Below are 27,314 nucleotides of genomic sequence, written 5' to 3' on the forward strand. Positions count from 1 at the left end.
AAAGCGTTTTAATACTGTAAGACTCATCTTGCTCTTCCCTTCTCAATTTTGATCTATTTTTGGCCTAAATTTAGTTTTTCTCTGCAGTCAAGTGCTAAAAGCTTGATTAAAACACACAATTTTGTGATTTAGTGACATACTAAAAATGTCAGCAAGCATAAATATCCTGTATAGCACTAACCTTGTCAGCTAAATCATTCTTATAACTTCCTTCCTGTCTTAATGGAGAAGTTAGCAAACCTTTCTGCACTTTCCTAGGGCCTGTGACTTACTTTTTAATATATGTTTCCCTACAAAGCAATTTTAATTCCAGATTACAAGCACACTAAATGATGGAACATATCAGTAAGGTTACGTGCTGGGTATGTGCAATATGCGAGATGTTTTTGTATTGATGCTATTGTCTCATTTTTATGCTTTTGTGCAAGTGACTAATTTCTGAACCAAAACTAGTGGTAAAACCCCCTAGAAATAGTAGTACTGAAACTAAATAAACGCATGTTTTTGTTGATGGTTCCTGTTTCTTCTTCTGTTTGAGTTTAGCCAGAATGAGAATACACCTTTCTTATTTGGAATTTATTGACCAGCATTTTACCCTGTGGTCTAAGTTCCTTGATGCTCCAGAAAATTCACCAAATATTCCCTGTTCCTTAGGTTGACCTTCTGTTACTAGTTTCTGTAGGATTGTAAAAGAAGGGCAAACTGGGAGAGTCACTTGACTGCTTGGAGCAGCAGTCATCACCCAGCCAAGCACTGATCCCTGAGGGAAAGGGGAAATCCAGTCTGCACTGGCTCTGGGAAGGTCAGGCGCTGCGTGGTCACTGGACTCCGGCACTCGGTGCCGCCGTCCGCCTTCCCGCTGTAAGCTGCAGGAGGAAGGATTAGTATTGCATGCAGTCGGACTGGTACTTCATTCAGCATTTTTGCTCACGATTACGAATTTTCTGTATTGCCTTTTATTTAAATGACAGGTTTCTTCACACATTTTTATGCTAGTTTCCAGGCATAATCTCAGTTAAGATGAGACTTTTGTGAATACCATTTTCTGCAAATCTTAAAATTTGTTTGTTTTGGGTTACTTAAATTCTTGCTTTATATTCACAGTACAGATTTGTTTTCAGCCATGATGTCGATTATGCAGACATCTAGGACTCATAGTATGCGTAAAATATCTCTTGTACTTGGCATAGTTAATTACAGCTGCTTTTTTTATTAGTAGTGTTGTTGTGTGTTGTTGGTTTTTTTCTTCTTCTTCTTTGCGTCACCCTGTCTAAGGATTTGGGATTTCATAAATCAGTGTTTTGGGTGGAGAGTTCAGTGAATGTTAGTTTCTCTGTTCATTGTCTGTAGCCATTGTCTAAATATAAAAACTTATTCTTGCAACTTAATCTGTGCTTCATATCTCTTACTGACACAATACAATTTGTTTCCCAATGGGACATCACTTGTATTGTTAGCACCTTAGTCAGAACCGCTGTGTTCCCTCTGCCTTCTTTTTTAAAATCTATTTAAGCTGACAGTCTGGAAGACTGCCTTTTTCTATGCTTGTCACTGAACACGTTCAAGCAGTTGTCATGTTAGTGTTTTTTTGTTTTGTCTTTTTTTTTTTTTTCAAAAACTGAAGTAATTACACTTAGAAAGGTAAGTTCTGACAGTTTGTTTGCATTTAATTTCAAACTATTTTCTCATCTGGTTTTTTTTTTTTTTTTTGAGCTAGAATATATTTATATGAATCATTCAGAAAGAGACCGTGATTAAATTATTGGTACAAACAAGTATGTATGTGCCCGAATACATATATCATCAAAAGTACTTAGTCATTTGAAGAAGTTGATTGCATTTTTTTTTTAACAAAAATACATGCCAGACATTTTTATTTACACTTCATCCTTTCGCTTCCTCATTTCTGACTTCTTGTATTAACTGTACACTTAGGTTTACCATGGTGACAACGTAGAAGTGTGGATATAAACCACTGTCTCATGGTTTAACTCAATGTTACAACATTTTTATGGCTGTGTGTAGCACGTAGGGTAGCTAAAAATGTAGACGTGCCCGTTTTTATGCATGGCTTAGGTCACTGAAGGGTTGCGTACAGTTTATGTTTTTCCCTACCCAGAAACACTTCATTATTAGCTCCTGCTATTAGCTCCTAGAATGAAGCTCCTTCACTATTAGCTCCTAAATAAAGCGGGCTAAGTGATAGAGATGAGTACAGGTTCTGTCATATTGCAAGTTGCATTGTATTTCTGCTACATTTGTTAAATTCTTGCCTTTGCGACTTTTTCTCTTTGCAAGCTTCACGGTATTTCCTAGTGAAGGTTTGTCAGAAACAGTTAAGTGACTTAATTTAAAAGCAACAGAGATATCTGAGGGAAGTTTCAGTGTAAAAGTGGCTTTTGGATTTAAAAATATTTGGGGAGTGTGTTATTTTAGAAACACTCTGCACGTACACAAATGTTTGTGGTTTTTCTTTACTTTACCAGTGAGCAGTCATATGTCTTTCTAGACTGGAAATTAAATGCAAAAATACCTGGGTTTGAGATTTAACTAGGGAAGGTGTATAAAGTATTTAAAACATGTATTATGAGCTTCAAAATAGCCACAAAAGGACTGATTTTTTTTCAGTTTCTATGCAGAACTTTTTTAGTAAAAAAAAAAAAAAAAAAAAAAAGCGTGAGTTGAACCTTTTAAATGGTTCTGCTTATCTTGAAATTCCTTCAATAAATCCCCCCTCACTTGCACTTAAATACAGATACTTTTGGTGTTTGTCTTGCCATGCAACAGTTTTTCTGAATGCTTTTTATTTTATTTTTTTTTTCCATACGAAGTTACTATTTTTTTATTTTTAAGTTTAGCGTGATACAGTGGTGGAAGCAGAAACCTGGCAGTCAACTGATGTGAATATTGTTTGTAGGGTGGTTCTCTCAAGTCAGATTTTTTTTTTTTCTGGCTTTTTCTTTCTGCAGAATGCTGATAGCAAGAGTATAGGAGGCCCCCTGACAAAAGTGGTAAGTGTTCTGGGCATTAACAGTAATTTGGCTGCTGGAAGTTGCCCAAAGTATTAGCAGTATGTTCTGACTCTTTCTGAAAACTAAAGTAACAGATCTTTTTCTAATAAGCACAAGTCAGCTTGGGTCCTGCTCTACAGGCTGTGTCATAGTCATCACTTCTAACAGCACAGAGCCCCAGGGATCACTGCAGGGCATCAATGGGTTCAATACTGACTCACAGGAAAGAGAGCCACTGCCTAAACCATTGCCACTGCTGATCTTGAAAAATGATGCAATTGCCATTCTCCTCCCTGCTCTGGGAAAGCATCTCACATCCTGCTCGCTGCTGCAGTTTTCAGGGATGGGATAAGCTAGTCTCACTGGGGTGAGTCTTCACTTGTAGTGGATATTTATCAGTGCCTCTTAAATTCTTGAATATTTCCTTGATGGTATGGACTGTGTATAACTGAACTGAAGCGCGAATCACTGACTGCTCTGACTGCTTGCCTAGCAAAGATGCTGAGAAGTCTGTTTTCCCCAAGAAGCTGATCTTTTCTATTCCTGGCTCTTCTCTCATTATCTCTGGGCTCAGGACATGTGTGGGAGCACAGCTCCTTCATACAGGGGCTTTGGTGGCACTGCCAGGTGAAGGAGCTGCCTCCTGCCTGTGCTCCACAGCTCCCCGCTGTTGGCCGTGCCAGATCGCTGACCTGGTGGGTGCAGTTAGAGAAAAGGAAGCAAAAACTGAGGGATGCAATAGGTTATTTTTGAGCTGAGCCGACCAAGCGTGGGCCTAGAAACACTCACACGCTCATAACGAAACAGTGATGTGGCGTGGTGACACGATGGGAAGAAGAGAAGGGGAAACTCTTTGAACAAGCCCCTGTCCCAGAGCTGCAGCCAAGAACTATGGGTTTAGCTGCTAAAAAAAATGAGCAGCTAAAGCTCCTCTCCAGCTTTCTATTCACTAAACTAATTTAAGCTGTGTGTCTGTGTCTGTGGAGAGGGGGCTGATTTATTAATATGTGCCCTTGCCATAGTAGCTGGTCGTGTGTGAATACATCCCTGGTAGTGACGCCTGTCATTTCACTAGGAGGCTGTTGTCCCGTTACATTAGGGCTCATGGCTCGAGCAGTAAGCTGGGCTTTAGAAATAAGGAAGTGGTAGCAATGGCCCATGTGTCAGGTTGAATCATACGTGGAAAAAAAAAAAAGTGGTGGTTGGGTTACAGATGTATGAAAGGGGTGCAAAGGCCTCCATGATTCCAGCCATTGCTCTGTCTTGACATTGTTAAAATAACATGATTTTATGCTGGGGGGGGGGGGGCAAAACAAACAAACAAACAAACAAACTTTTCTTTCTCAGGTTATCGGAACATAAATTAATTTTTTTCCTGCTTGTGTAACTGAAATTGCAGCACTGACTTGCTCTGTAGCTTTTGTAACCACCGTGACTGTCAGTGGGAGTTGAATGACCGGCACTTTGCTCTCCTTAGCACGCATTCTTATTTAATTTTATTTTTATTTTTGAATATAATACTATTATACAATAACTTAATTATTTTTTTATGCAATATTTAAAGCCTGTCATTGTGCTTCCTGCCACAGCTAAAGAGACAGACTCCTCCAGGGATATCAATTTCTGGAAGCATGATATTAAAGTCCAACAAAAAGTTCGTGTCAAAGCTGGTGATTACTGTAATGCATTGTTAAAGGTGCAAATCATTTTGGACTATAAAATGTCCTGTGAGTGTTTATATATTTTGTCAGCACCTTTTGGGGATTGATGATGGTATTAGTTCAGCTCCTTTGGGAGAGAAAAAGGGATACCACACACTCAAAGCCTGCCAGCAGGAAATCTGTGGGAGAGCCGAAAGTTAGGAAATGGATTTTGAGTTCTTCGCTTTAACCGCAGTGGTCATCCTTCTCATCCATAGGCTAAGAGCTTCAGAAGGTTTGAGAATTTGTATGTGCACAGGATGGAAAGAAGGGATTACAGGCAGGAAAAATACCTCTGGAATTTATTATGCTTTAACCACAGGATGTGGTTGTTAAAATAATGTCTTGGGTTTTTGGCAATATTTGGATTTCATTCCTGCTCTTGAACTGTACTGAACAAATTCAGTGAAAGTTAAAAGTAATCAGAATTTTGAAACGCAGGGAAATGGCTGTGACACTAATTAAAAGGGTGATTTATGCTCCCACTGGAGCTCTCTGATCTACCAGATAAGATCTTGCCAGTGAACTATCAAGCCTGGGTTGTATTCCCAGATTTGCTACTGAGGTGCTTCATGGCATTTTAGTTAAGCGCTTTTCCAGTGCATAACTGCTTGCTTTCCTCTTGCGTTTCTACTTCAAATGTGAAGTCTCTGAATCATGGATTATCTGTTAGGAAACTAGTGTTTGGTCAGAGTTTAGGGCTACTTCTTAATTCCATTTTTAGTCAGAATTTTCTTGGTGTATAGTGCTGGGAAAAAAAAAAAAAAACAAAAAAACAAAAAAAAACACCAAAACACCTTTTCATCTCCCAACAATAAAAGTTAACCCTGTAATTCTATGGAATTTAGTTATATAGTTTGATTACATTTCCATTAAAAGATATATCATTTTCTCAGATTGTTTCTAGATTGCTATTTTTGAATTTGTCACTTTCTGCTTTTTATCTCATGCCATTTTATCTCATTATGGATGAGTAGTTGAAGTCCACTGTTGCATTATTGGGGTGCTGTATCTTCTGCCTCCTTTAGTTGGTCCTGTACAGTTTCAACTCCATAGCATTCTTCACTCTGGTTAGTTCTGGTGCACGTCTGTATCGTGTCTCAGCCAATGAATTCCTGCTAATACCAGCCCTGCCAAGGCACTAACATAAAACAAACGATAGTACGACCTTGCTGAGAGAAAGAGAGCTGTAGTGAGGCCCCCCTGGGTTTTGGCAAAGAGCTTCCAGTAGTGCTGGAGAGCTGCAGGGGTGGAAACTGCATATTTGATGCAGCCTGTGGCAATGGTGTTTCTGCTCTTGCTTTTGCTCATGAAAATAATTGCAATTTTAAATTTGAAATAGTTTAAATATGAACTACTGTTTGCTAAATTCTTAATTACGTGCTTGTATCAGATGGAAAAACAATTGTCACTGAAATGCAAAACCACTCCAGCAGCACTGTATAGCCTTCAGACTTGTTGCAGCAAGAAAGATTGTACCAGCAAATCTTGGAGACCTTCCTTCTGAGATAGTCTCTGTGTGGGTCTTCTTACTTCAAACTTTGTGCGCTCAGGAAATAGTTCCTGTGTTAATTAAATATTACTTCCAAAAGACCAGAAACCAGTCTTTGTGTAGAAGTCCTGTTTTCTAGGTGTTTCCCCAGGGGGATCAGTTGCAAGACGTTGGTAGCCAAGGAGTTCGGGTATAACAAAGGTAAAATGAAGAAGAGAATGAAGAATGCTCAGCTGGTTGTAACAAGTACAGTCAGGCTGCTCTGTTGTGTTATCTTTTAGTAATCTTAAAATTCCTTTTATGGCAGAAATTGATACAATTTTGACATTTCTTGTGGTTTTCAAAGTAATTCTACAGATAGCATAGGAGAGGAAGCAGTCCCAGCTTTGTCTGAGACAGTTTCAATCTGACTTTTGCATCTAAGTGTTTATATTGTTTCTCCAGTAAACTGTCTTACAAGTTCCTGAATAATGTAAACTTTAAGTTAAACATCAGTTCAATTTATGTTTCTTTGGAAATATAGGATAACATGGAAGTGATTTTAAGGAAATCTGTAAATATTAGCCAGGCAGTAAAGGAAACATCTTAGTCTTTGTAATAATTTTGGTGTGCTTTATATACAGTTTTGTTGTTGTTTTTAAATTTTAAAAAGATGATAGTATGAAATGTGTTTTAAGCATTTATGAAGTATTTTGGAGAATAGTGAAATCTGAATTTCCTTGGACTAGTTGATATGTTCGTGAACAGATGTCCTGAATAAAACAGGGAAGAATCATCCAGTTTTGGAAGTCTGTGCTCTAAACAGGTGTTACATTTGGGTGAAGTATGCTAAGTCTGGGAATTTGTAATACAAAAATGATCCATCCCTCTGTTTGGAGTTTCTGTTAGGTCACATTTGTTATTTCTTGAAGCTAATGAACTCTCAGTAAAATTAACTGAGAGCTATTCTCATGTCTTTTTCTTCTTCATATTGTAAGGCTCCAAACCTAAAGCAACAGAAAAATTTTGAAGGAAAAAAAAAAAGTAATAGTGTGTTACTAACGACTGAACAGAAGACTTTTTTTTTTTTTTTTTTTTTTTAATGTTGCAGCTTGGCTGTAGGTTTTTACAACTTTTAATAGTTTTAGCTTGATAAAGATTGAACACACATTAAAAATAAACAACACCAACGAAAAACAGCAAAAAGTGTGCATGCACACACAAAAAGATAAAACAGATTTGTGCTGCAGGTGCATTGATCCACCAGCTCAATGCCACATAAATAACAAATTGGTAAGTGTGAAAAGCACCTGCAGTCAGAGCAGCAAGGCGCAGTGCTCGCAGTGTAGCTGGTAAGTGTTCGGCAGGCAGAATGAGCAGGGCCTGCAAACAGTTGCTAGGGTAATAGGGCCTGTGGTTAGCGCTGAATGCAGGCAGCTTTCTCTGTCTCGTAGATCAAAAAATGGCTCAAAGTACCGTGCTTTGCTTCCTGAAACATGCTGCTTATCAGGAGGCTGCTCTCTGTGCCTCTGATGAGCTTTGGGTAAGCATACAGAGAGAACCATCTTTTTTGCTCCCTGTAGGTGCTGAAGCAAAGTACTTCTCTCATGTCTGCCTTTGTTTTCAGTGCTGGTGCATGATGTGAAGCGTACTGTCCGTAGGGCCTGCTCCTGACACACCTTCTGGCTGGGCAGCTTGATCCCTCTGCCCATAAAGTTCATCTTGCATGTAACTGCTTATCGGAGGCTCTGGTGAAATTTGTATTTTCAGACAGTTTTTTTTTTTTTTAAAAAAGGAAGAAATTTGGTGAAGTTTTGGGTATCGAGCATAATCCTTACTGTAACCTCTAAGAGCTATCACGATACAAGTACAAATAACAGCAGTTAAGCCCTTTCACAAACTCTGAAAAACATAACTCTTTAGCAACTTGTGTAAAATTTCTGGTGTTCTTTCTGGATAACTGAAAAATAAATGAATAAATCATAGCATATATTTCTAAAAACCATTATGAAATTTCTGGGACACCCTGGCTGTTTGGGCATTCTCCTCACTTTCCTACGTGAGTACCAGTGAGCAGCTGCTGGTATTGCTCTCTGGACTGCACTGACCCATTTCAAAGCAGCTCGAAGCATCTGTCTGCTGAATACCAGGGAGCCATGCTTGCTGGAGAAGTATTAAGATGAAAGTAAAGAGGAAACCTGTTTGGGCATTCCAGATCGAACACGTACCTCTAATAAGATGTACAGAGGTTATAGTCTCATTTTTATCTCTGTTTACACACATACACGCAGCAGATTTATATCTGCCTTTTCAGATCAGCTCTGCGAGATGTGGTCTTGTTTTCTTCCTTCCTCTTTTATCTCTAAGGCTGCAGGAAGGCTTTGTCAGGATCTTGACCTTTTTCTTAAGAATTGTCTCCAGTCTCCACCTGACTTCTATAAATACTGATGCCCGTGAACTTGGCTAAGTGGATCCAAGCAACTTCTATCCAAAAAGTAGCAAGATTTGATCACAGCTTGTCCCAGTGCTTAAGGATGAACTGGGCATTTAACTCCTTGTGACAGAAGTGTTTTCATAGCTTTGCTGCTGAGTGGGATTGCGTATAGACATGCAGCGTGCACGCTTGTGTGTGTGTTCTTGGTGACAAAGATATTTTAGATAGGTATACAAATATGCATAAATGTATATTTTGTTTTTAAAGAGCAGTGCATTGTCATTGTCAGAGTATAGTAAACTAAGTTTTCCTTCTATTTATTTTCCTGGCAAAAGACAGAGGTTGAGTAGTCTTTTTTTCTTCCTTGAGCTACAAGGGGAAGGAGTAGAAACATCGTTAATGCCTACGGTGGTCCATGGAATAAGGAGTCCTCATCTTGTTGCAGGTTGGTGTGAGTATCTCAAAGATTTGGTGTCAAGAATCATACCTGCCTGGGCTGTACTGACTCTGCTGCACAAATTTCAAAATGATCAAGCAGACCACAATGGAGTGAAGAAATGCTACTTTTGCTGATGAATTCTGTGGCCTGTAATGGTAAGCAAACAACAAGTTTTTTTTTCTTTTTTTTTTTTTTTCTTTTTTTTTTTTTTTTTTTTAATCAGGATTCTAAGTAAAATTTAGGACCATAAAACCCCAGAGTAACCTGTCATGCACAGCTCAGCCTTACAGTCTAGGTAAAAAGTACCTTCTCAGTGGCTTCGCCCTGCTCTGGGGATTGGTTAGATGTTGATCAGCATGATAAACTTTCATGTGATAGTGGCTGCATTCTTTGCTATTTTGGAAAGTTCTTCCGTGGACTCTATGTTACTCCAGGGAAGTAACTTCAGAGTTTTTTAGACAAGTAACATTTACCATATCCTCAAGTTTTGCTGTGGCTATCAAATTATTTCATGTTTTTGATATTAACTATTTCTGTTTTATAATACTAGTTAACTGAATTTAGTATCACTGAATCCAAAGGGTAAAGCTGCTCAAGGGTAATTTAATTTAAGTGCCTGCTTCACTTCAGCTGTTGCCTCCTGAGACACCAATATTTCCCATAGTGACTCAGTGCTTCACATGATGCAGGTTTCCAGTAGCTTGTTAGTGTAGAGAACAGTTGGGTTGGCTGCCAAGCAAAGCTTTGAAAATGAAAGATACAGGATAAGATAAAATGAGAATGATAGTGATTACAGATTTGTGTTCAGCAGTTGCATTATCTTGGTAGACAATCAAAACTTACAGTGTAAAAAATTCCCATGGGTTATGTGGTTGCCTATGGAGCAGTACAACACAGAGAGCTTTGTACTGTTTCTGTACACCTCTCTTCTTTCAGTTATCCAAGAGACCACACCCAGGTACTCGTGAACACTTGGTTCACATAGCCTGTAGTGTGGGTCAGTGATAAATGTGTGAAACCCGTAACAATTTTGCAGCTTCTGTTGCTATCAAGTATGACTGAAAATATAAGACTTCAGAGCTTTTATCCCGTTGGTGGTGTTTTATTTTAGTGAGCTCATAAGTGACCTTTCCTAAACCCCACAATGCTTTTTTGAAACCTTTCTTAACCAATCTGTTCTTTTTTGGTGTCTGTTGTGAGCTGAGGTAGGGTATAACAGCAGAAGCAAAACTTCCTGCCAGAAGTGTAGGTATGTCTCCTTAGTGGTACTTCAGTGCTTAACCTCCAAGGGAGGGAACTTCCTTATTGCAAGTGTTAGTTTTAGTTTTGGTTTTGGCTGTAAAGCATGAGTGTGGTGGTGTAATAAATACTGCATGGCTGATATTTGAAGATGTCTGGGGAACGTTAAAATGCCCTTATATAATAAATAGTACACAGAAATAAGATTTTAAAGACATGTACTGTATAGAATTTACTGGTGAAGTGCTGGTCACTAAATAAAGGAGAATTGGATTTAATACGGCCCTTTTTCAGAAACGGTAGGAAGGCTTTCTTTATGAAACTTTAAGGGCATGTTATACTTCAAAAATATTTGTACTGCAATAGCACCCCACAGTACATTGTTGCTGGTGCTGATGTACAGTCATGTTGGTTCTGTTGTCCATCTGTCATCAGCATTGGGCTGAGGTTTGTTTCCAACATGAAATTGTCTGCAGATCTGATATCCTTCAAGTTAGTGTTCTTCCTGAAGCAGATACAGGTGAATAAGTAGAAATTCAGACAGAAAAAATGGTTTTTACCTTTGGCTTAAACACAAGCAACGTTGTTCTCGTATTATGGCTTACCCTTGTATTTTGGTTATGATGCTTGGTAAAAGCATTTAAAAATGATTGGTTCTATAATAGCTATTGATAACAGAGTACAGTATGAAGGCAGTGCTGACTGGTACTGTCTCCCATGACATCTTGCTAGCAAAGCTGAGAAAGTGTGGGATAGAGGAGTGGACAGTAAGGTGGGTTGAGAACCGGCTGACTGGCTGAGCTCACAGGGTGGTGATCGGAGGAGCAGAGTCTGGCTGGAGACCTGTGACTAGCGGTGTTCCCCAGGGGTCGGTGCGGGGTCCAGTCTTGTTCAACATCTTCATTGACAACCTTGATGAGGGAATAGTGTCTGCCCTCAGCAAGTACGCCGATGACCCAAAGCTGGGAGGAGTGGCTGACACGCCAGAAGGCTGCGCTGCCATTCAGCGAGACCTGGACAGGCTGGAGAGATGGGCAGGGAGAAACCAAATGAGGTTTAACAAGAGCAAGTGTAGAGTCCTGCACCTGGGAAGGAACAACTACCTGTATCAGTACAGGCTGGGGGTGACCTACTGGAGAGGAGCTCTGAGGAGAAGGACCTGGGGGTCCTGGTGGACAACAGGTTGACCATGAGCCAGCAGTGTGCCCTGATGGCCAAGAGGGCCAATGGGATCCTGGCGTGCATTAAAAGGAGCGTGGCCAGCAGATCAAGGGGGGGATCCTCTTCCTCTACTCTGCCCTGCTCCGGCCTCACCTGGAGTACTGTGTCCAGTTCTGGGCTCCCTGGTACAAAAAAGACAGGGATCTCCTGGAAAAAGTCTAGCAGAGGGCCACAAAGATGATATGGGGCCTGGAGCATCTTCCTTATGAGGAAAGGCTGAGAGACCTGGGTCTGTTCAGCCTGGAGAAAAGAAGACTGAGAGGGGATCTCATCAATGTGTATCTCCCACACCTGAGGTGTGGGAGACAGAGGGATTTGGCCAACCTCTTTTCAGTGGCTTGTGGGGATGGGACAAGAGGTAATGGCCACAAGATTGAGCACAGGCAGTTCCGCACCAACACGCGGAAGAACCTCTTCACGGTGATGGTGACAGAGCACTGGGACAGGCTGCCCAGGGAAGTTGTGGAGTCTCCTTCTCTGGAGATATTCAAGGCCCATCTGGATGCCTACCTGGGCAGCCTGCTCTAAGGAACCTGCTTTGGTAAGGGGGTTGGACCTGATGATCTCTTGAAGTCCCTTCCAACCCCTTCAGTTCTGTGGTTCCATGATTCTGTGATCTATGCTTTGAGCAACCTTATGGGGTCAGTTACCTACTACTCAGTGACATATTTTCAGCGTGGACGTCTGTGTTAGTTCTTCCAAAAACTCAGAGACTGGGAAAAAAAAAAAAAAAAAAAAGACTAAAAACCCAAAGCTATTGGGTTCAGTGCATCAGCTGAGGCTCAGCTGTCTGTATGGGTTTCTCCTCAGGTCAGCAGCATGCAAGTATTGTAGAGAAAAGAGAGAGCTTTGTTTCTCTCTGAGCCTGCTTCTCTGTTTCACTGTCCTTAGTAGGACTGAACCTAAATCTAAATAGCAAGTGATTTCTTTCCTTATCTGACTTAGGACAGGTTTTATCTTCCTCCTGCCCATAGCATGCCCCTTATCCCTTGCCGTGTTGTGATTGCACCTGTTCTGTGCAAATACACTGTTTACCCTAGAGGTGGGAAACATACATTTCTCTGGAACTGCAACACTCCCCCTAAATAACTAAATTAGGTGGGGGGAAGGTAAAAGTAATGTGTGATGCCCATTGCACTCACTGTGATTTATTGAGCATCTCCTGGCGTACCTAGCTGTAAGAAGAGGCAAGTTACGTCCAAGTGTTCTGGTGCTGGCACATCAGCAGACTGTTTCTTGGTTGCTTTAGGGAGAGAGAAAAGTGGAGGCATACATGTATTTAAAATATTGCTATACAAACGAGAGAGATTTAAGTCTGGATGTAATTACGTAATTCTTTTAAGCTGAGGGAGTTTGTCAGCTTTAGCATCCTAAACAATAACATCAGGACAAAAGACTTGTCAGTTTGAACGTGCCTTTCTTCAAATGATCCTTTTTCTTAGTACTAATTTCAGTATAGACTGAGTATTACCTGGTGTAATGTATTTTTTCCCCTATAAGGAAAATGTTTTGAAAATATCAGGGAGTTCAGTTTCTGTAAAAATCAGGGGTATTCAGTAGAAAAAATTGAGTCTCCCTCCTTCCCCCCTCTGTTGGAAACACTATTTTACCTATAGTCTTCAAGCTAAATATTCTGTATTTGAGATTTTTTTTTGTAATGTATTTTACGTTGCTCTTTATTACTATAAATAACTGAGCAAGTGTTCTGCTTTAGATATAATTGAAATTATACAATGAAAACTTATCCTGACTTCTGAGGACACTGTTCAAAGATGTGACTTTTAAAACAGGTCACATAAAAAAAACTTACTGTAAGTGGGATATTGACTTTTGTAGTCATAAATTCAATTTTAAACCAGTTAGTCAGAAAATCTATCTGTGAGGTACATCGCAGTGTCTGGGACTCATGAAATAATCACACACCTTGGACTTTGAAACACGCAAAGCACAGCTGAATTCTCTTCTGGTGTGATACTACTTTTTTACACCCTGGAGTTTGTTGCTTATGAAAATCAGCATTATAAAAGGACTTTTTTTTTTCCTGCTGAGATAGAAACTGAAGTTAATTATAGGGCTGGAGAGATTGTTGTTTGAGCTGCCTTCTGTTTGCACAATAAACTACCTTGGAACAGCAGTGAACTCTCCCATCTAATTTAGTCACACTGCTCTGGTTATATGGATTCTTTTTCCTCTTTTACTTAGCTTAGTTTACGAGCTCGTTGTAAATTATGAGTCTTTAGTTTCCTGAGTCATCTTCTGTAGTCATTGCTGTGTCCTGCGTGGTGGATCAGTAGCACAGAGATTTCTTTGTGACGGGCTAATGGCTCTCCTTGAAGCCTGTCCTGTAACCATAGTGGTGTTTGCCAGCTCCAGATGCGATGTTATCAGTAAACTTCTTTTTGGGCTGTGGACCCGTGAGAATTGATGAGTCAATTAGCAACTCACTGCTGCCCTTGCTCCCCTACTTGTGGTTTGCCTTTCCTTTCCAAAAGCTGGGCCAGCTCTGGAGCTCATCGGATGCTTCTGCTTGCTGACACGCTCCAGCACCCAGAGAGAGAAGTGACAGGGCAAAACTAGCTTTCTGTTTTCCTTGGTGAGTAGGCTCAGAAGAGGGGCCAGAGAGTGCTGGAGTTGGGTGCCTGGGCAGGCTGGCCAGGAGAGGGGTCCAGGTGGGAGACACCTTCTCCTTCTTGTGCTCGGAGCTGCCTGCTCAGCTCAGATGTGTGTGAAACCATGGCCTCCGCTATTTCTAATCTTCTGTTTCTACCAGTGACTGGAAATCTATATTCAAATTACTACTACACAAGTTGTTCTGATTTTAAAGGCTATTGTACCACACATGTCATGAGAAGAAGCAATCTATACAGATAGGAATGTGAATAGAGAACGTTTTAGTTTTTCTTTGCAGAGTATTTAGCACTGTCATCATTATGGCTCTGAGTGCATAGTGATAACCTTTGTTTTATTTCATTGATAACAATTGTTCCGACACGTTGGGGTTTCTTCTGTTTCCTGACTTTTTTCCAGTTGTCAGACTACTTTTTAGTATTGTTTTGGCTTTTGTATGTAAATCAAGCTTTGAGTGATCATGCAATGAAGCTTAATTGCATGAATGCTCACTTTTAATAGGAAAGCAAGGTAAATGTATATCAGATTCCTTCCGTTTTCCAGAAGGAATTTTTCACAAATTAAACATAAATAAGGAAGGTGGAATGACACACAAAGAACTTCAGGGTACAAAAACGGTTTACCTTTGTAAAGAAATTTACTGCACAAGTTAGATTTAGTGCTGATAGCAGATAAGGCATTACAAATGCGTCTGTTCTCCTTTTAATATTTTTATAGGAGCAGAAAAAGCTAAGATGACTGCAGGCTAGCATTTGGAAGCAAATTCCTAAAAGGAAGAAGTGTTGTCTTTAACATGAGTGGTATTTCCTGTGGTGACTACTACGAAGTATGCAAAATCCAAAAGGATTGCTAACATTCATTTCCTAGACTGAATTAGTTGTGGAGTCCACTAGGCTGTAGATTATTTTTGCCTGAAATTCATAATTCATCTACTAATACTCCTGCAATTATTCAATTTGATGATCACAGATTCCTGATTCCCTTTTAATATCTGCTAATGGGTAATTATGGTCAGCAATCATTCTTGTCATGGAAATTGCTAATGTAATTTCAGAAACACTGTTGTCATTTGTGTGAAACAAAAGATGGAATGAAAATCGAAAGTGCACCTTTTTCTTTGATGCTGTAGTAGTCAAAAACAGAAAAACTGCTTCTGCTCACTTTTGTGCTTTGGCTATTGAGAAAAATAAGGCAATATATGTAATTTTACTTGATTCTTGCTATTACGGTTTGGTTTTAGCATTTCATGGATGAGACTGCTTTTCAGTAAACAGCTTGAGGTGAGTAAGACTTAGCTGCAAATGAGCAGCTAAGTAGAAAAATAAGTACTTATTATCCAGGCAGTTACTGAGAATGTGTTTGTGAATACGTTGATAATTTCAAAATGGAAAACAGAACTGCAGCGTACTTGGATCCTACTTGGAATGGCATCAACTCGGTCAGTGTCTGGTAGGGACAGTACTTGTAAGGAAAGGGGAGAAAGGATGTGATTCCTGACCATCTGCGTCAGTCCTGAGTGGGAGACTGAGCAGAAGGATATGGATTTGCCAGGTCCACTCCACAGTCTGAAACCTGAGAACAGTTTGTGCTTCATAAATAGGATAAAGGAAGGCCCTACCAAGAGCTTTTTTTGTTGTTATCAGCCTGATTTTTTTTGTCAGATAGCACGTCGTTCTGTCGCTCCACCTTGTGCTGCCAGGAAGGAAGAACGCTCTCTGTGCCGCTGTGATGGAGCTTTCTGCTGTGCTCTCAGGGCCTCAGATGTTCTCCCATGTCTCCCTGCTCAACCTGCCATGGCACCGGTCCTTTAGGACAGATCAGAAGTTACCCGTCCTTCAGCACCCTCTGCATGCTGTTTAGGACGTGGCTGGAGATGGAAAATGAGGGAAGTCCTGGCAGCAGTGGGGGCACAGGCATGCTATCACCCCATCAGGTGATGTGCCTCTTGTCTGAGTGATGCAAGTTCCCAGATCAGTTTCCCGTTTGATTCACATTCTGGAAGGAATCTTACTGGTTGTTTTTTCTTTCCTTCTTTCCTTCTTTCCTTCTTTCCTTCTTTCCTTCTTTCCTTCTTTCCTTCTTTCCTTCTTTCCTTCTTTCCTTCTTTCCTTCTTTCCTTCTTTCCTTCTTTCCTTCTTTCCTTCTTTCCTTCTTTCCTTCTTTCCTTCTTTCCTTCTTTCCTTCTTTCCTTCTTTCCTTCTTTCCTTCTTTCCTTCTTTCCTTCTTTCCTTCTTTCCTTCTTTCCTTCTTTCCTTCTTTCCTTCTTTCCTTCTTTCCTTCTTTCCTTCTTTCCTTCTTTCCTTCTTTCCTTCTTTCCTTCTTTCCTTCTTTCCTTCTTTCCTTCTTTCCTTCTTTCCTTCTTTCCTTCTTTCCTTCTTTCCTTCTTTCCTTCTTTCCTTCTTTCCTTCTTTCCTTCTTTCCTTCTTTCCTTCTTTCCTTCTTTCCTTCTTTCCTTCTTTCCTTCTTTCCTTCTTTCCTTCTTTCCTTCTTTCCTTCTTTCCTTCTTTCCTTCTTTCCTTCTTTCCTTCTTTCCTTCTTTCCTTCTTTCCTTCTTTCCTTCTTTCCTTCTTTCCTTCTTTCCTTCTTTCCTTCTTTCCTTCTTTCCTTCTTTCCTTCTTTCCTTCTTTCCTTCTTTCCTTCTTTCCTTCTTTCCTTCTTTCCTTCTTTCCTTCTTTCCTTCTTTCCTTCTTTCCTTCTTTCCTTCTTCTTCTTCTTTTTTTTTTTTTTTATTTTCTTCTTATTATTATTTTTTACCTATCACGAGTCCAATGCTCTTGTATATTCATTGGGTCAACTTTTTTATCTGACCAAATATTTTTCACGTTAACTGGCATGCGCAGGGCTGGAACTCATCTAGATCTGATCGAGTTTTATTCATTTGTTTGGTAGACGTTCTGGTCAGTTCTCAGTGCAGCTTCCAATCCATACTATTGGGGTTATTTCTGTGTGTATATACATATATAAATATATATATATATAAATATATATATATAAGCATACACTGAACTTATCTTGTTGACAAATTTTTCCTTCTCCTTTCTAATTCTTCAGAACGTGGCGAAGACTTCCAAAGAAAGCTTTTTTTTGATAAAGTGATGATCAGAGCTCTTTTTTTTTTTTTTTTTTTTTTTTTTTTTTTTTGCTGCTGGTGCTTCTGGGAGTGCTGTTTGGACTTTGTGGTCTATTGCCAGCATAGGGTTGCATCTCTCTTGTGGTGTCAGAATGCCAAATCTCCAAGAAGCAATGACCAAAAAAAGTAAAAGTGATGCTGTGGTGAACAGTGCTCATGTGATCCTTAAATACATAAACAGGAATGCCTTCAACTGATGATTTTACTAGTGTGTCATGTCATCTCTGAGACGGAACGTTTCTCCCTCTCATAAGTATTTCTTCTCTGCTTTAAAGTGGCTGTTGGAAAAAAAAATCAAAGGGGGAGGAAGGACAAAAGGACTGGAAACTTTCAGCTAAGTCTGTTAGTTTCTTGAAGAATAGATCTTTTTTAAGGAAATTTTAAGCTAATGGGAGGAATTAATATCACTACCATTTTTGTGTTCAAGTCTGGTTAAGCAATTTGAAGTTTTAAAATATTTTGCTTGTACTGAAGAAGCACAAGTTACTGGTTGGCTCTTTTTAAAAAGGGTTCTGGTAGTGGCAGTGGATGCAGGATGCAAACTGAAATTAGTCCAGAACTGAATTATTCATCTCCAAGTAGTATTTGGGTAGTGTGTTACAGATTCCTGTTAAACCAATATGGTACAAATTGAGGATTTATTTACTTAACAGAGTTTTTGAGAAGAAAGTGCTGTGACCCAGGGCTCGTTAGTAATTACTTGCAGTGTATGTCAGTGTAACAATTGGAAGGAATATGTGAATCAGTAAGGTAGCACCCTCTTACTTTATTGAGACAGATTAAGTCATTGAAGAGACGTGTCTCTCTGATTTTTGTATCCTGTAAAACTCTTGAAGCCATCCCTGAGTAGTATTAAAGCTGATATTTGACATCTTTTTCATCTTTTGAGCATTAGACAACTGAACCAGAGCCACAGTGTAGTTCTGAAGAATAGATTGCGCCTGGTGGTGTATTTTCCTTGGCAGAGTCAGAAGAATAAATGGCAGAAGAAAAGCTGTGAAGTCATTTTTCTTAGATTGCAGATTAAGTAGCCCAAGACAGCATTGTGTGTCTCATAATTGTGAATGTATCACTGCTTAGTAATTAATGGTTATTTTTAGAAAATGGATTTGGTTTTCCAAACTGGAAAAAGGCTTTTTTTTTTTTTTTTTAAGAACCTTTCAAAATATCTATTATCATAAAAATTACCATAAAATTGTATTTCAGTGAGTATATTAAATAATTTTTTTCTTTGTCTTCTGAGAATATACACAGAGAGGGGTCCCTACCCATGGCAGGGAGTGGGAAATGGGTGATCCTTAAGGATCCCTCCCAACCCAAACTGTTCTGTGATTCTGTGACTGTCACTGATTTCTATGATGCATCTACACACCTTTGCAAGAGCACAATGATGCGTATGCAAATAGCATAAGTGCCAGGGGATTTTTTTCAGGTAAAATATAGGAGACCTTTTTATTAGGAAAGAAAGCTCAGTAACAGCAAGTACAGGTGTGCCTAACAATGGCACAGGTGTGCCATTAACTGTACAAGGGGAAGATCTATTGAAACACACCTTATTTTATTTCAGATTTCAATATGCATCTGCATTCCTTAACACTGCTTCTGGTTGTAATGTGAATGCAGTGGGAACATGCGCCGTTGAAAGTTTTGCCTTAGAGTAACTGGCTAGAGTTTGGCTTTTCTTTTAGCTGGTTCTTTCTCCCCAGAGAAATAGTCTTGGGCACCATGGTGACGGCAGTCAAGTGGCAAAGAAGCTGTCGTCCTGTTATCAAGTTCTAATAAAACTTCTTCTGAAAGCCTGTTTTTCATGCTCCCCTCCATCCCATCCCCCTGCTTTTTTGTTTTATGTCTCTTGGCATTGAATGAGCTATATTCACGAATGTACTTGAAAAACGTTGGTAACTAGTAATTACCAATACAGTTAATCTCTTAATGTTCATTGTTAATAGAATGCACACTTTGCCCTGGAAACGCTATTAATTGGAGTTGAATGAAATATATAGAGCTAGAAGCTTTTTTAGACGCTTTTTTTTTTTTTTTTAATATATAGTTGAGTGAATTTTGGCTTCGGTTGTATTCCTTTCTAATTTTTGGTCTCCTTTTTAATTAAACAAATTGTGAAAGGAGTAAAAAAAAAAATAAATTAAAATACACATTTTGAAAAAGAATTAAAGCAAGAAACATGTATTATGATTAATGATTTATATATATGCATCACTTCAAAAGTGTTGTTTCGTAACAACAAAACCCACAAAACAAACAAAAAAAAATCTATTGCATCTTTTGGTTTCAGAAGGGAGCTGTATGCTCACTGTTCAACACATTTCCACATCAGCTGGTTAGCAAACTTTCTGCCCTCAAACCAGCACATTTACTAGTTCTTCCAGTCTTCGTAGTGTGAATTGTCTTCAGTTTTTATTGCACACTGCGCCCATGGAAAATACATCATTTGTTCAAAAGGAAACAAACCAAATTTAGTACACTTTTCATATGAAGTTTCAGTTGGTGGAGTAAGGTGTGATGGTGCACGCTGAGCAGCCACTGCTAAGTGTTGCTGGAGCCCTGCTTCTGTGGCTGTTAAGACAGCATCGCCTGTGCAAGGGGCTGTCAGGCTTCCATTCTGTGAGCCAGAAGCAGCTTTCAGTTGCTGCTCTTTAGAGCATGCAGATAGTGAGTTTAAGTGTGCTTTTTTTGGGTAGGGGGAATGTTGTGCACTTTTGTCTGAAGACACGTAACTTAATAATACTGTTTTTCTACAGAGTTCATCTCAGGAAGTGAAATTCAAGCTTATGGAAAGAAGGTAGAGACTTTCAAAATAATTTAAAGAAAAAAATAAAAATCCTTGCAGCACATGTACAAATTGATCTAAAGATTCCCACCTGAAACTGGTGAATAGCCCCTGGTTTTAGGGACGCTAACTCTTTCGCTTTTGGTTGCATCGGGAATCTGAAGTTAGTGCTCATGAGAAGTAAAATCGGAGAACCCGGGGTGCTCAGCGTGGCTAAAGGTTGTGGTGACGGCAGCGAAAAGTCAGACGTTCTCTTTGAAGTAGAGGCTTCAGCTTGGTCCTTTTGTGTGCCCTGGGAACTGAGAGAAATAGCAGCCAACCTGGGATAAAATGCCAGCTAAGGGTAAATACTTCTTCAATGAAAACGATGACTGCAGGATAACAGACCCTCTCTATGAGAAGTACCGCTATACAAGCCAGCAGCATCCACTCCTGCTATTGCTGCTCTTCATTGCAATCATCTTCTGGACTATACTAATTATCATCTTTTTTGTCAAAGATGTGAGTATACTATTGAATTGTTGGTATTCAGTGTTTTCAAAAATGATGAGAAATAGGTAAAATAGCATACACATAAAACAGCACTCAACATTTCTGGTTAAGTAGTTTTTGAGCTACGTGGTATGAAAGTTTGATGTTGAAAGAAATAGAGTAATTGCGTAAATAATGCTGTGTATGCTTTTGAAGAGATGGGGTGAGACAAGATAGTTTTGTTACACATGCACAGTTAGGAGGAGGCATGTTCTTCCATTCCTATATGTTATGAACAAATAGTAATCCACTCTGAGTAGTGGCTATCATAGTAAATAAGTAATAGTGGGGCCAAAGACACAACAAAATCATAAGTTAGCATGTCTCCTGCATGTTTTGTTTTTAAACTTTGTTTTTAGATTCGTCTAAGAAATGTAAATTAACATCGGTTATGAACTCCTGATTTTTTTTATTTTTTTTTATTTTTTTTTTTTTTTTTAGGATTTGTATATTTATTTATTTACTAAAAAGACATCAAACAATCCCACAATGTAATGGGAGATCTGTTGAATCAATAGTCATTTAGCAAAGTGTAGGGATCCTATAGGCATAGGAAAGGTGCACCTTAAAGAAATTTGCTGTTGTGTAGCATAATATGATTGTTGTTGTTTTTTTTTTGTTTGTTTGTTTGTTTGTTTTTTTTAATAAAAAATAAATAAATTAGGTGTTCTTCAAGTAAGCCCAGTTGACAGCTGGTAAAAAGGGGAGTTGAATTAATGATAATGTTGTAAAAGGGTAATGAGGGAGCTGTTACAGTCCTCCACTGCCTTCTTACACTGATTTTCCAAATAGAGTGCTTCAAGAGAAAGTGACTTAATCATACCAGTTGCACTCATATCCTGTTTAGCTTTTATTTCTTGAAAATGGAAAGAAATGTCAGTGCTGTTTATATGTGTTACAAGTCAACTGCTGTAAAACCTGCAGAAAATAGTTGTTGCACCCCTTTTAGCAATGCTTGAATTCTTTAAATATGTTTGTGTACAATATAGTATAGTTATAACATCTTAAAAGACAACAACAAAAAGACTAGTTTGGGAAATGATGATGATGAAACTGGACAGACAGGGTACCTAGGAGAGTATTTATTGTTATCTCTGTGTGTGAATACCAGAAAGTATTAACGCTGCCACAGCTTGACTACTAGGAATTCAGCTTAGCATATTTTAAAGCTAATTAAACTCTTTCCAGGACTGTATAGATGCATTTTCCATCTTTACTAAAGGAGAAAGCTAGATCAAACATAACACTTTGTTTTGCTTTTGCAGGACACAAATATGCATCTTGCCTTTATTATTGCAGTATGTGCTGTTCTGGTCATATTTGCAGTCATGTACTTACTTTTATGTATCGAATCCCTGTTTCGGAGATGGCTAACGTTATTTGGAGTTATGATTTGGATTTGCTTCCTAACAATAGGATATATTCCTCTTCTTGAAAGAGAAAATGATTTTTTAGCATGGGAACAGGTATGTATTTCCTGGTAATTCATGTACCTATACAGAACTGGTCAGTATATATAGATCTACTTGTGTGCTTTATTTTTTACAAACATTATAACTGCATAATATTTTTTCTTGAGATTTAGGTTCACTTTCCTAAATTGGTTTTATTGGTTTATATTGTGGCCAGTTTTTATTTGTATTCTTCTGGTGGTGAAAATACAGTTCAGCTAATAAAGTTGGATAACTGCATAAATTTATGCAGAAATTGCATCTCTAAGTTGTAATTTTAATTCTATTTAAGCAGGTTAAATGCTAATTATCATGAATGCATCTTGAAGAGAATTTTTTGTTAATAATGCTTGCTTTGTTAATTTATGTGTGTCAAAGTGGTGTTCAAGACATGTATTAAGGATTCTAGAACTGGGTGTGCCCTAGGGAGCAGTTTTTCAAATCAATGGGAGAGGTGAAGTGAACAATAAGAATTAATGACACATCCTGGCATAGCTGGGTGTGGTTCAAGTTCATTACTTAGTATCTCTGATCAGAAGACAGACAATTTCATGATGCCAAAAATATCATAATCTGTAGGAAACTCCTCCTAAACTTTCATAATGTAAACAGAAGAGTTTTTAATGAAATAAAAATGAGTTTTTATCTTGTTTTACTGACTCTTCCCCTTCCCCTCTTTATCTCAAATAAAGAAAGATATAAATTATGAGTTAAACAACCAAAATCTGATTTGTATTATGACCTCAATCCAGCATCAGTATTTGCAGTTGCTATTCAGTATTTTTTGACTTAAGGAAGAAGATGCCGCCTTAGGAAAAAAAACAAAACTTACTACTAACTATAGGTACAGTCATGTAATGAAGCAAGATTTGGTTTTGTTGCTTTCTATGCAGCAAGTCAGTGCCTTACATTGTTGCAATTTGGTAATAATGTTGATTTAAAACCAAAAATAAGGAGACCATAGATTAGAAAGCAGAAGTGAATAGGTGAAATCCAGAATTTTATCACAAGTTATGAATTTATGACAGATTGAGGCTAGTGTTTAAATGCAGGTATGACCTTTGCTTGCCTGTGCTTATAAAAAAAAATAATAATAATAATTACACTGCATTCAGAACAGTCTGATAGGGTTGTAAATACAGTAGAAAGATTTTTAGTACAGCTCAAATAGTAAATATGGATGTGAAAAGGTTACTTTTTTGTTGGATGAAAACCTTTGTTTGTTTGTTTGCTACCTTCTGTCCCAGCCAAGCAATCTGCTTAATGCTGGCAAAGCATTTAAGTGTTGTCTGGGCCTTGAGACTTCCTTGAAGGAAGCTGATGTCTGGAACAGCGCAAGTTTGAGCTGCAGTGAAGAGACAGACCTGAGCCAGGAACGCTGCAGTATTTTCTTCTGATCAGTCTCATTTAGTTTCCATATGTAAGAGCTAATCTCTATAACAAATCTGTAAATATGGATATAAGTTCTGTAGATGTTCCTTCAGATCTGTAGCAGTGTAGCAGATCATTGGGCATTTTGTAAAATTTGCAGTTAAATAGGTAGATAGTTGCAATAAGGATTATTCTCTTCTGTCAGCACTAGGAAGTATTTATCAAATATGGAGCAAATAAATGTGATCTGGTGGTTTTAGGATTAGAATACTAACTTGGAGAAGGTGAGAAATTTGTTTCTATTCAGTTTTGCTATCTGTGCAATGTGCTCTTCCTGATACATAATGTATAAGGTGCATCTTCAGCTGTAATGGATAAATTAAGGATAAAGAGCAAGGACAACTGGAAAAATTAAAGGTGATATGTCAGCTAAACCATTTTATCTATGAATCTATAGCTGCTAATTCCTCCAAAGATTGTAGGGTTACTTCCCTCATGTTTTTAACTGTGCTTTTGAAATGTCAATATTTTATTGTTTGGCTTGAAAATAGACAAGAATGCTGCTACTTTCCTTCTTCTTTAGTGATTTTTGGTGAACATAATAACATGTAAGTGTGTGTGTGTGTCTCACTTCTGTTTGCTTTTTTTCCAAAGGTGCCATTCTTTCTATTCATAATCTTCACAGTTTATACCATGCTACCTTTTGGAATGAGAGATGCAGTTATAATTAGTGTTCTTTCTGCTCTCTCCCATATTATCGTTCTAAGTGTGTTATCCAAGGATTCTCAGGCAGACAAGAGATCCCTTCTGTTTCAGGTAAGGAGAAGCTACTTGGGTAAGAAATTAGATATCCTAGTCATATTACCACTTGATACTGGCATAGCTATCCTGTTTAGATAAGTACCAAACGTCCATGCAATTCAAGGATTTGGAGCTTGGACCAACACCTGTTCTGCATGCTTTTATGAAAATATAATTATTTTCATTTATCATGCATTTGGGTTTGCTGACCTGCATGGAAGAAGCAGATTTATTTATTTATTTTAACATGTTACTTAAAATATGACAAACTTTGCCACAATCTTTCTTCCCAATCTGTGCTGTTTCAGATGGGTCCTATCTTACTTCATCTGGTACTGCCTACTGGGTGGATCAAAAGGGCCGCTGTTGCCCCTGGGAGTGCTACAGGTGCCTTTCAGCGTTCCCAAAGCTTATTAATTGGGTGTGTTCAAAGCAGCACCCCAGCTCTTTTGCAGATGATGTCAGACTTCACACAGTATGCTGATGCATGAGTTTGTTGGCTGGATTATCCCTAAACCAAACACTGGTGTCTGCAAATGAAAGTGTTAAGCGATACAGCAGAATTCACTTTTACATTGTACTACTGTACATTCGTACAGGAATGCCCATCACTGTGTAAGTTAGTTTGTATTTCCCAGGCACATCCTGGCTAATTGAAATGCTATGATTTGGTGTGTGACAGGGTAAGGGGAAAATTAAGACCTGCGACTACTTTTTTTTTTTTTTTTTTTTTTAAAGGGACTAGTAAGTGTGTGTATTGGTGAAAGATCAGTGGCTGTTCTGCTGTAGGTAAATGTTGTTCTTCTTGTGCAGGTACTTGCCAATGCTGTCATTTTCCTTTGTGGGAACTTGATGGGAGCATTTCATAAACGGCAAATGCAGGTTGCTTCATGGGATTTGTATAGGTACACGTTAAAGTGCATTCAGGTTCGAATGAAACTGAAGATTGAAAAGAGGCAACAAGTAAGTGAAATAATTCATGTTATGAATTGCTTGTTTTCATTTCTAAAGTTGGTGTAATTTTATCAGGTTTGTGACTAATGCCTGTTGAAAGGCTAGGGCTGATCTTTGTGATACCTACCTAATGTCAAAAGTTATGCCATTAGTAACAAAAGAAGGAAGTTAAAGGGAGGAAGCTGTTCTGTGTGGCTTGTCTGTATGAAAATCACAATATTTGTAACAGGAATGTAATTTCCAGTTATTTCAGTTAACTTCTTTCCTAGTATAAGAAGTTAAAGGGACTGGTAACTTAAAAGCAAGTGTCCTTAATGTCCTGACAAATACTTGTAAGGAAGTTTCAACAGTTAGTTTTGTGCTTCCCTTGGTCATGCTTTTGCTTTGTAATTCTGCAATATTTGTTCTTTTATTTTCTTGTCTCACAAAGTCTTTCTTTTGCTAGAAGGAGAAAATTGAAACTTAAGGGAGGAAAAAATCATATAATACATTATGGTGTTTTTTTGGAGTATGATTATAAATTATATATCTCTAAACTCCAGCGGTATTTAAAGAAGTAGGCAAGAAACATGAGTTTTCTACTGAGGAAGGACTGTAAAGAAGTATCAGTTGAAACTAGTATGCCTTTCTTCTTTTATCCTGGTATAAGTTGGGTTAAGGGTTTAAGCTGGCAGCTCTAAAAGGCTGATGTGTGCTGAGTTCTCTGCCCACAAGTTATGAGATGAAAGGAAGGGGCTGAAAAGTGACCAACTTGGCTGAGTTGAAAAGAAAATGGCACACTGCTGGTGTAGCCTGTCCTCTGATGATAGGCGTGTGATACGAGATGACAAATCTGCATGAAAACCCTATGAAAACCCTAGCAGAAGTCTGTTCCCTACACAACAGCCAGGGAAGTATTTAAGCAGCTTACACAAGCAGTGTGCTTTCTATAACGTCTTTGGGCGATGTGGTAACTTGCGTGCCTTCTGTGGTTGCTTGTTTGAAATGTAGATGAGCTTAAGTCTACTGACAGTTTACTTTTCATCTGTGTTGTAATTTGTCAGACAATTCTGAGCTGCCTTTTTGCCACCCACTTTTTCCCAATGGAAATGATGTGAGAAATGCAGGTCAGGGCTCATCATCGCTTTCTGGAAAGCTGTATTATGTGTCAGTATCAAACGGCCCCGTTACATCCAGCGGGGCTCTGTTGGCTTAAATTGGTCCCTAAAGTTGACTCCCGTAATACTAAAATGCTAGGGGAGGGGATGAAGTAGTTTCTGTTTCTGGGAGGCAGCCTCAAGCCAAGCTGCAGCCTATGGCTGGTTTAGTCCAGTACTTGACAGACCCCTTCTTTCTGCTGTGATCCCAAGACATTTATTTCTGCCAGTAGGTGCTGGCTAAGCAACCCTGGCAGCTTGCTCCCATCTGTGTACTGCTGCATCCTTTGCTCAGGAAAAGGGGACAAGGATTTAGTCAAAACAGGCAGAGTTTTACTCAGTTACACAATCTGGCTTTGCTGGCAGTGTTGTCTGAAAAAGTTTCTGCTTATAGCAGCTCCACACAACGTTTTCTCTTCTGTGGTGGCTCTTTCCATGGGGCAGCAGAGCCTTTCCTGGGCTAAAACCTCCTTTTGTCTTCTGCCCAACAACACAGTGCTCTCTTCTTTCAAGAGCAGGCTTTTAAGACAAAGCCAGCAAAACATGCAGCGCACTGAATAGTCAAATAGTATGTAAGTGGTTTGTAACAAGTCTTTATTCTCACTCAGTTCAGAAGACTTTTGTTTCAGTGGCATCAGTTCCTGGTTTGTTGAAGGAGTTTTGTATCTGCTGCGTTCCCAGCACTTGAGGTTCTCAGCTACTTATTTCAGCATTTGTGAATTCACAAGGGTTTTTAGTGCTGCATAGATTACTAGCTATAGAGTGTGAGATTTTATCAGATTTTTATCAGATGCTAACGTAATCCTGAGGTTGGTTGGGAAAAAAAAATAATTTATCTAGAAATTGTAGTAATACTGATTTATTTATTTAACTTTCTCCTGTTTCATACTTAGAAAGATGTGACATCTAGGGCACAAGGAACAAACCAAAAAAAAAAAAAAACAGCAACCTGTGTAACCCACTTAAATGTAAAATTATTTTTTTTTTGCTTTTTAGAACTGAAATGGAA

At 38.7% G+C, this 27,314-nt stretch overlaps 1 protein-coding gene across 5 annotated transcripts in view; it reads left to right on the forward strand.

Annotated features, from left to right (window-relative positions):
* The window catches only part of ADCY7 (adenylate cyclase 7), a 62,377-nt gene that overhangs the window by 10,705 nt on the left and 24,358 nt on the right, over nt 1-27,314 (forward strand). For 3 of the 5 annotated variants that reach the window (XM_082770092.1, XM_082770093.1, XM_082770094.1), the window contains exons 2-6: nt 9,062-9,210; nt 20,033-20,562; nt 21,858-22,058; nt 24,069-24,230; nt 25,029-25,178. In XM_082770092.1, coding sequence (XP_082626218.1) covers nt 20,392-20,562; nt 21,858-22,058; nt 24,069-24,230; nt 25,029-25,178 — 684 coding nt within the window. In that variant the 5' untranslated portion in view covers nt 9,062-9,210; nt 20,033-20,391. Of the gene's footprint in view, nt 1-9,061; nt 9,211-20,032; nt 20,563-21,857; nt 22,059-24,068; nt 24,231-24,630; nt 24,831-25,028; nt 25,179-27,314 lie in introns of those variants that run through there. The other 2 variants (XM_082770095.1, XM_082770096.1) reach the window with 2 other exon arrangements.

The sequence above is a fragment of the Aythya marila genome (assembly GCF_965140915.1).
Source record: "Aythya marila genome assembly, chromosome: 12".
Taxonomy (NCBI): domain Eukaryota; kingdom Metazoa; phylum Chordata; class Aves; order Anseriformes; family Anatidae; genus Aythya; species Aythya marila.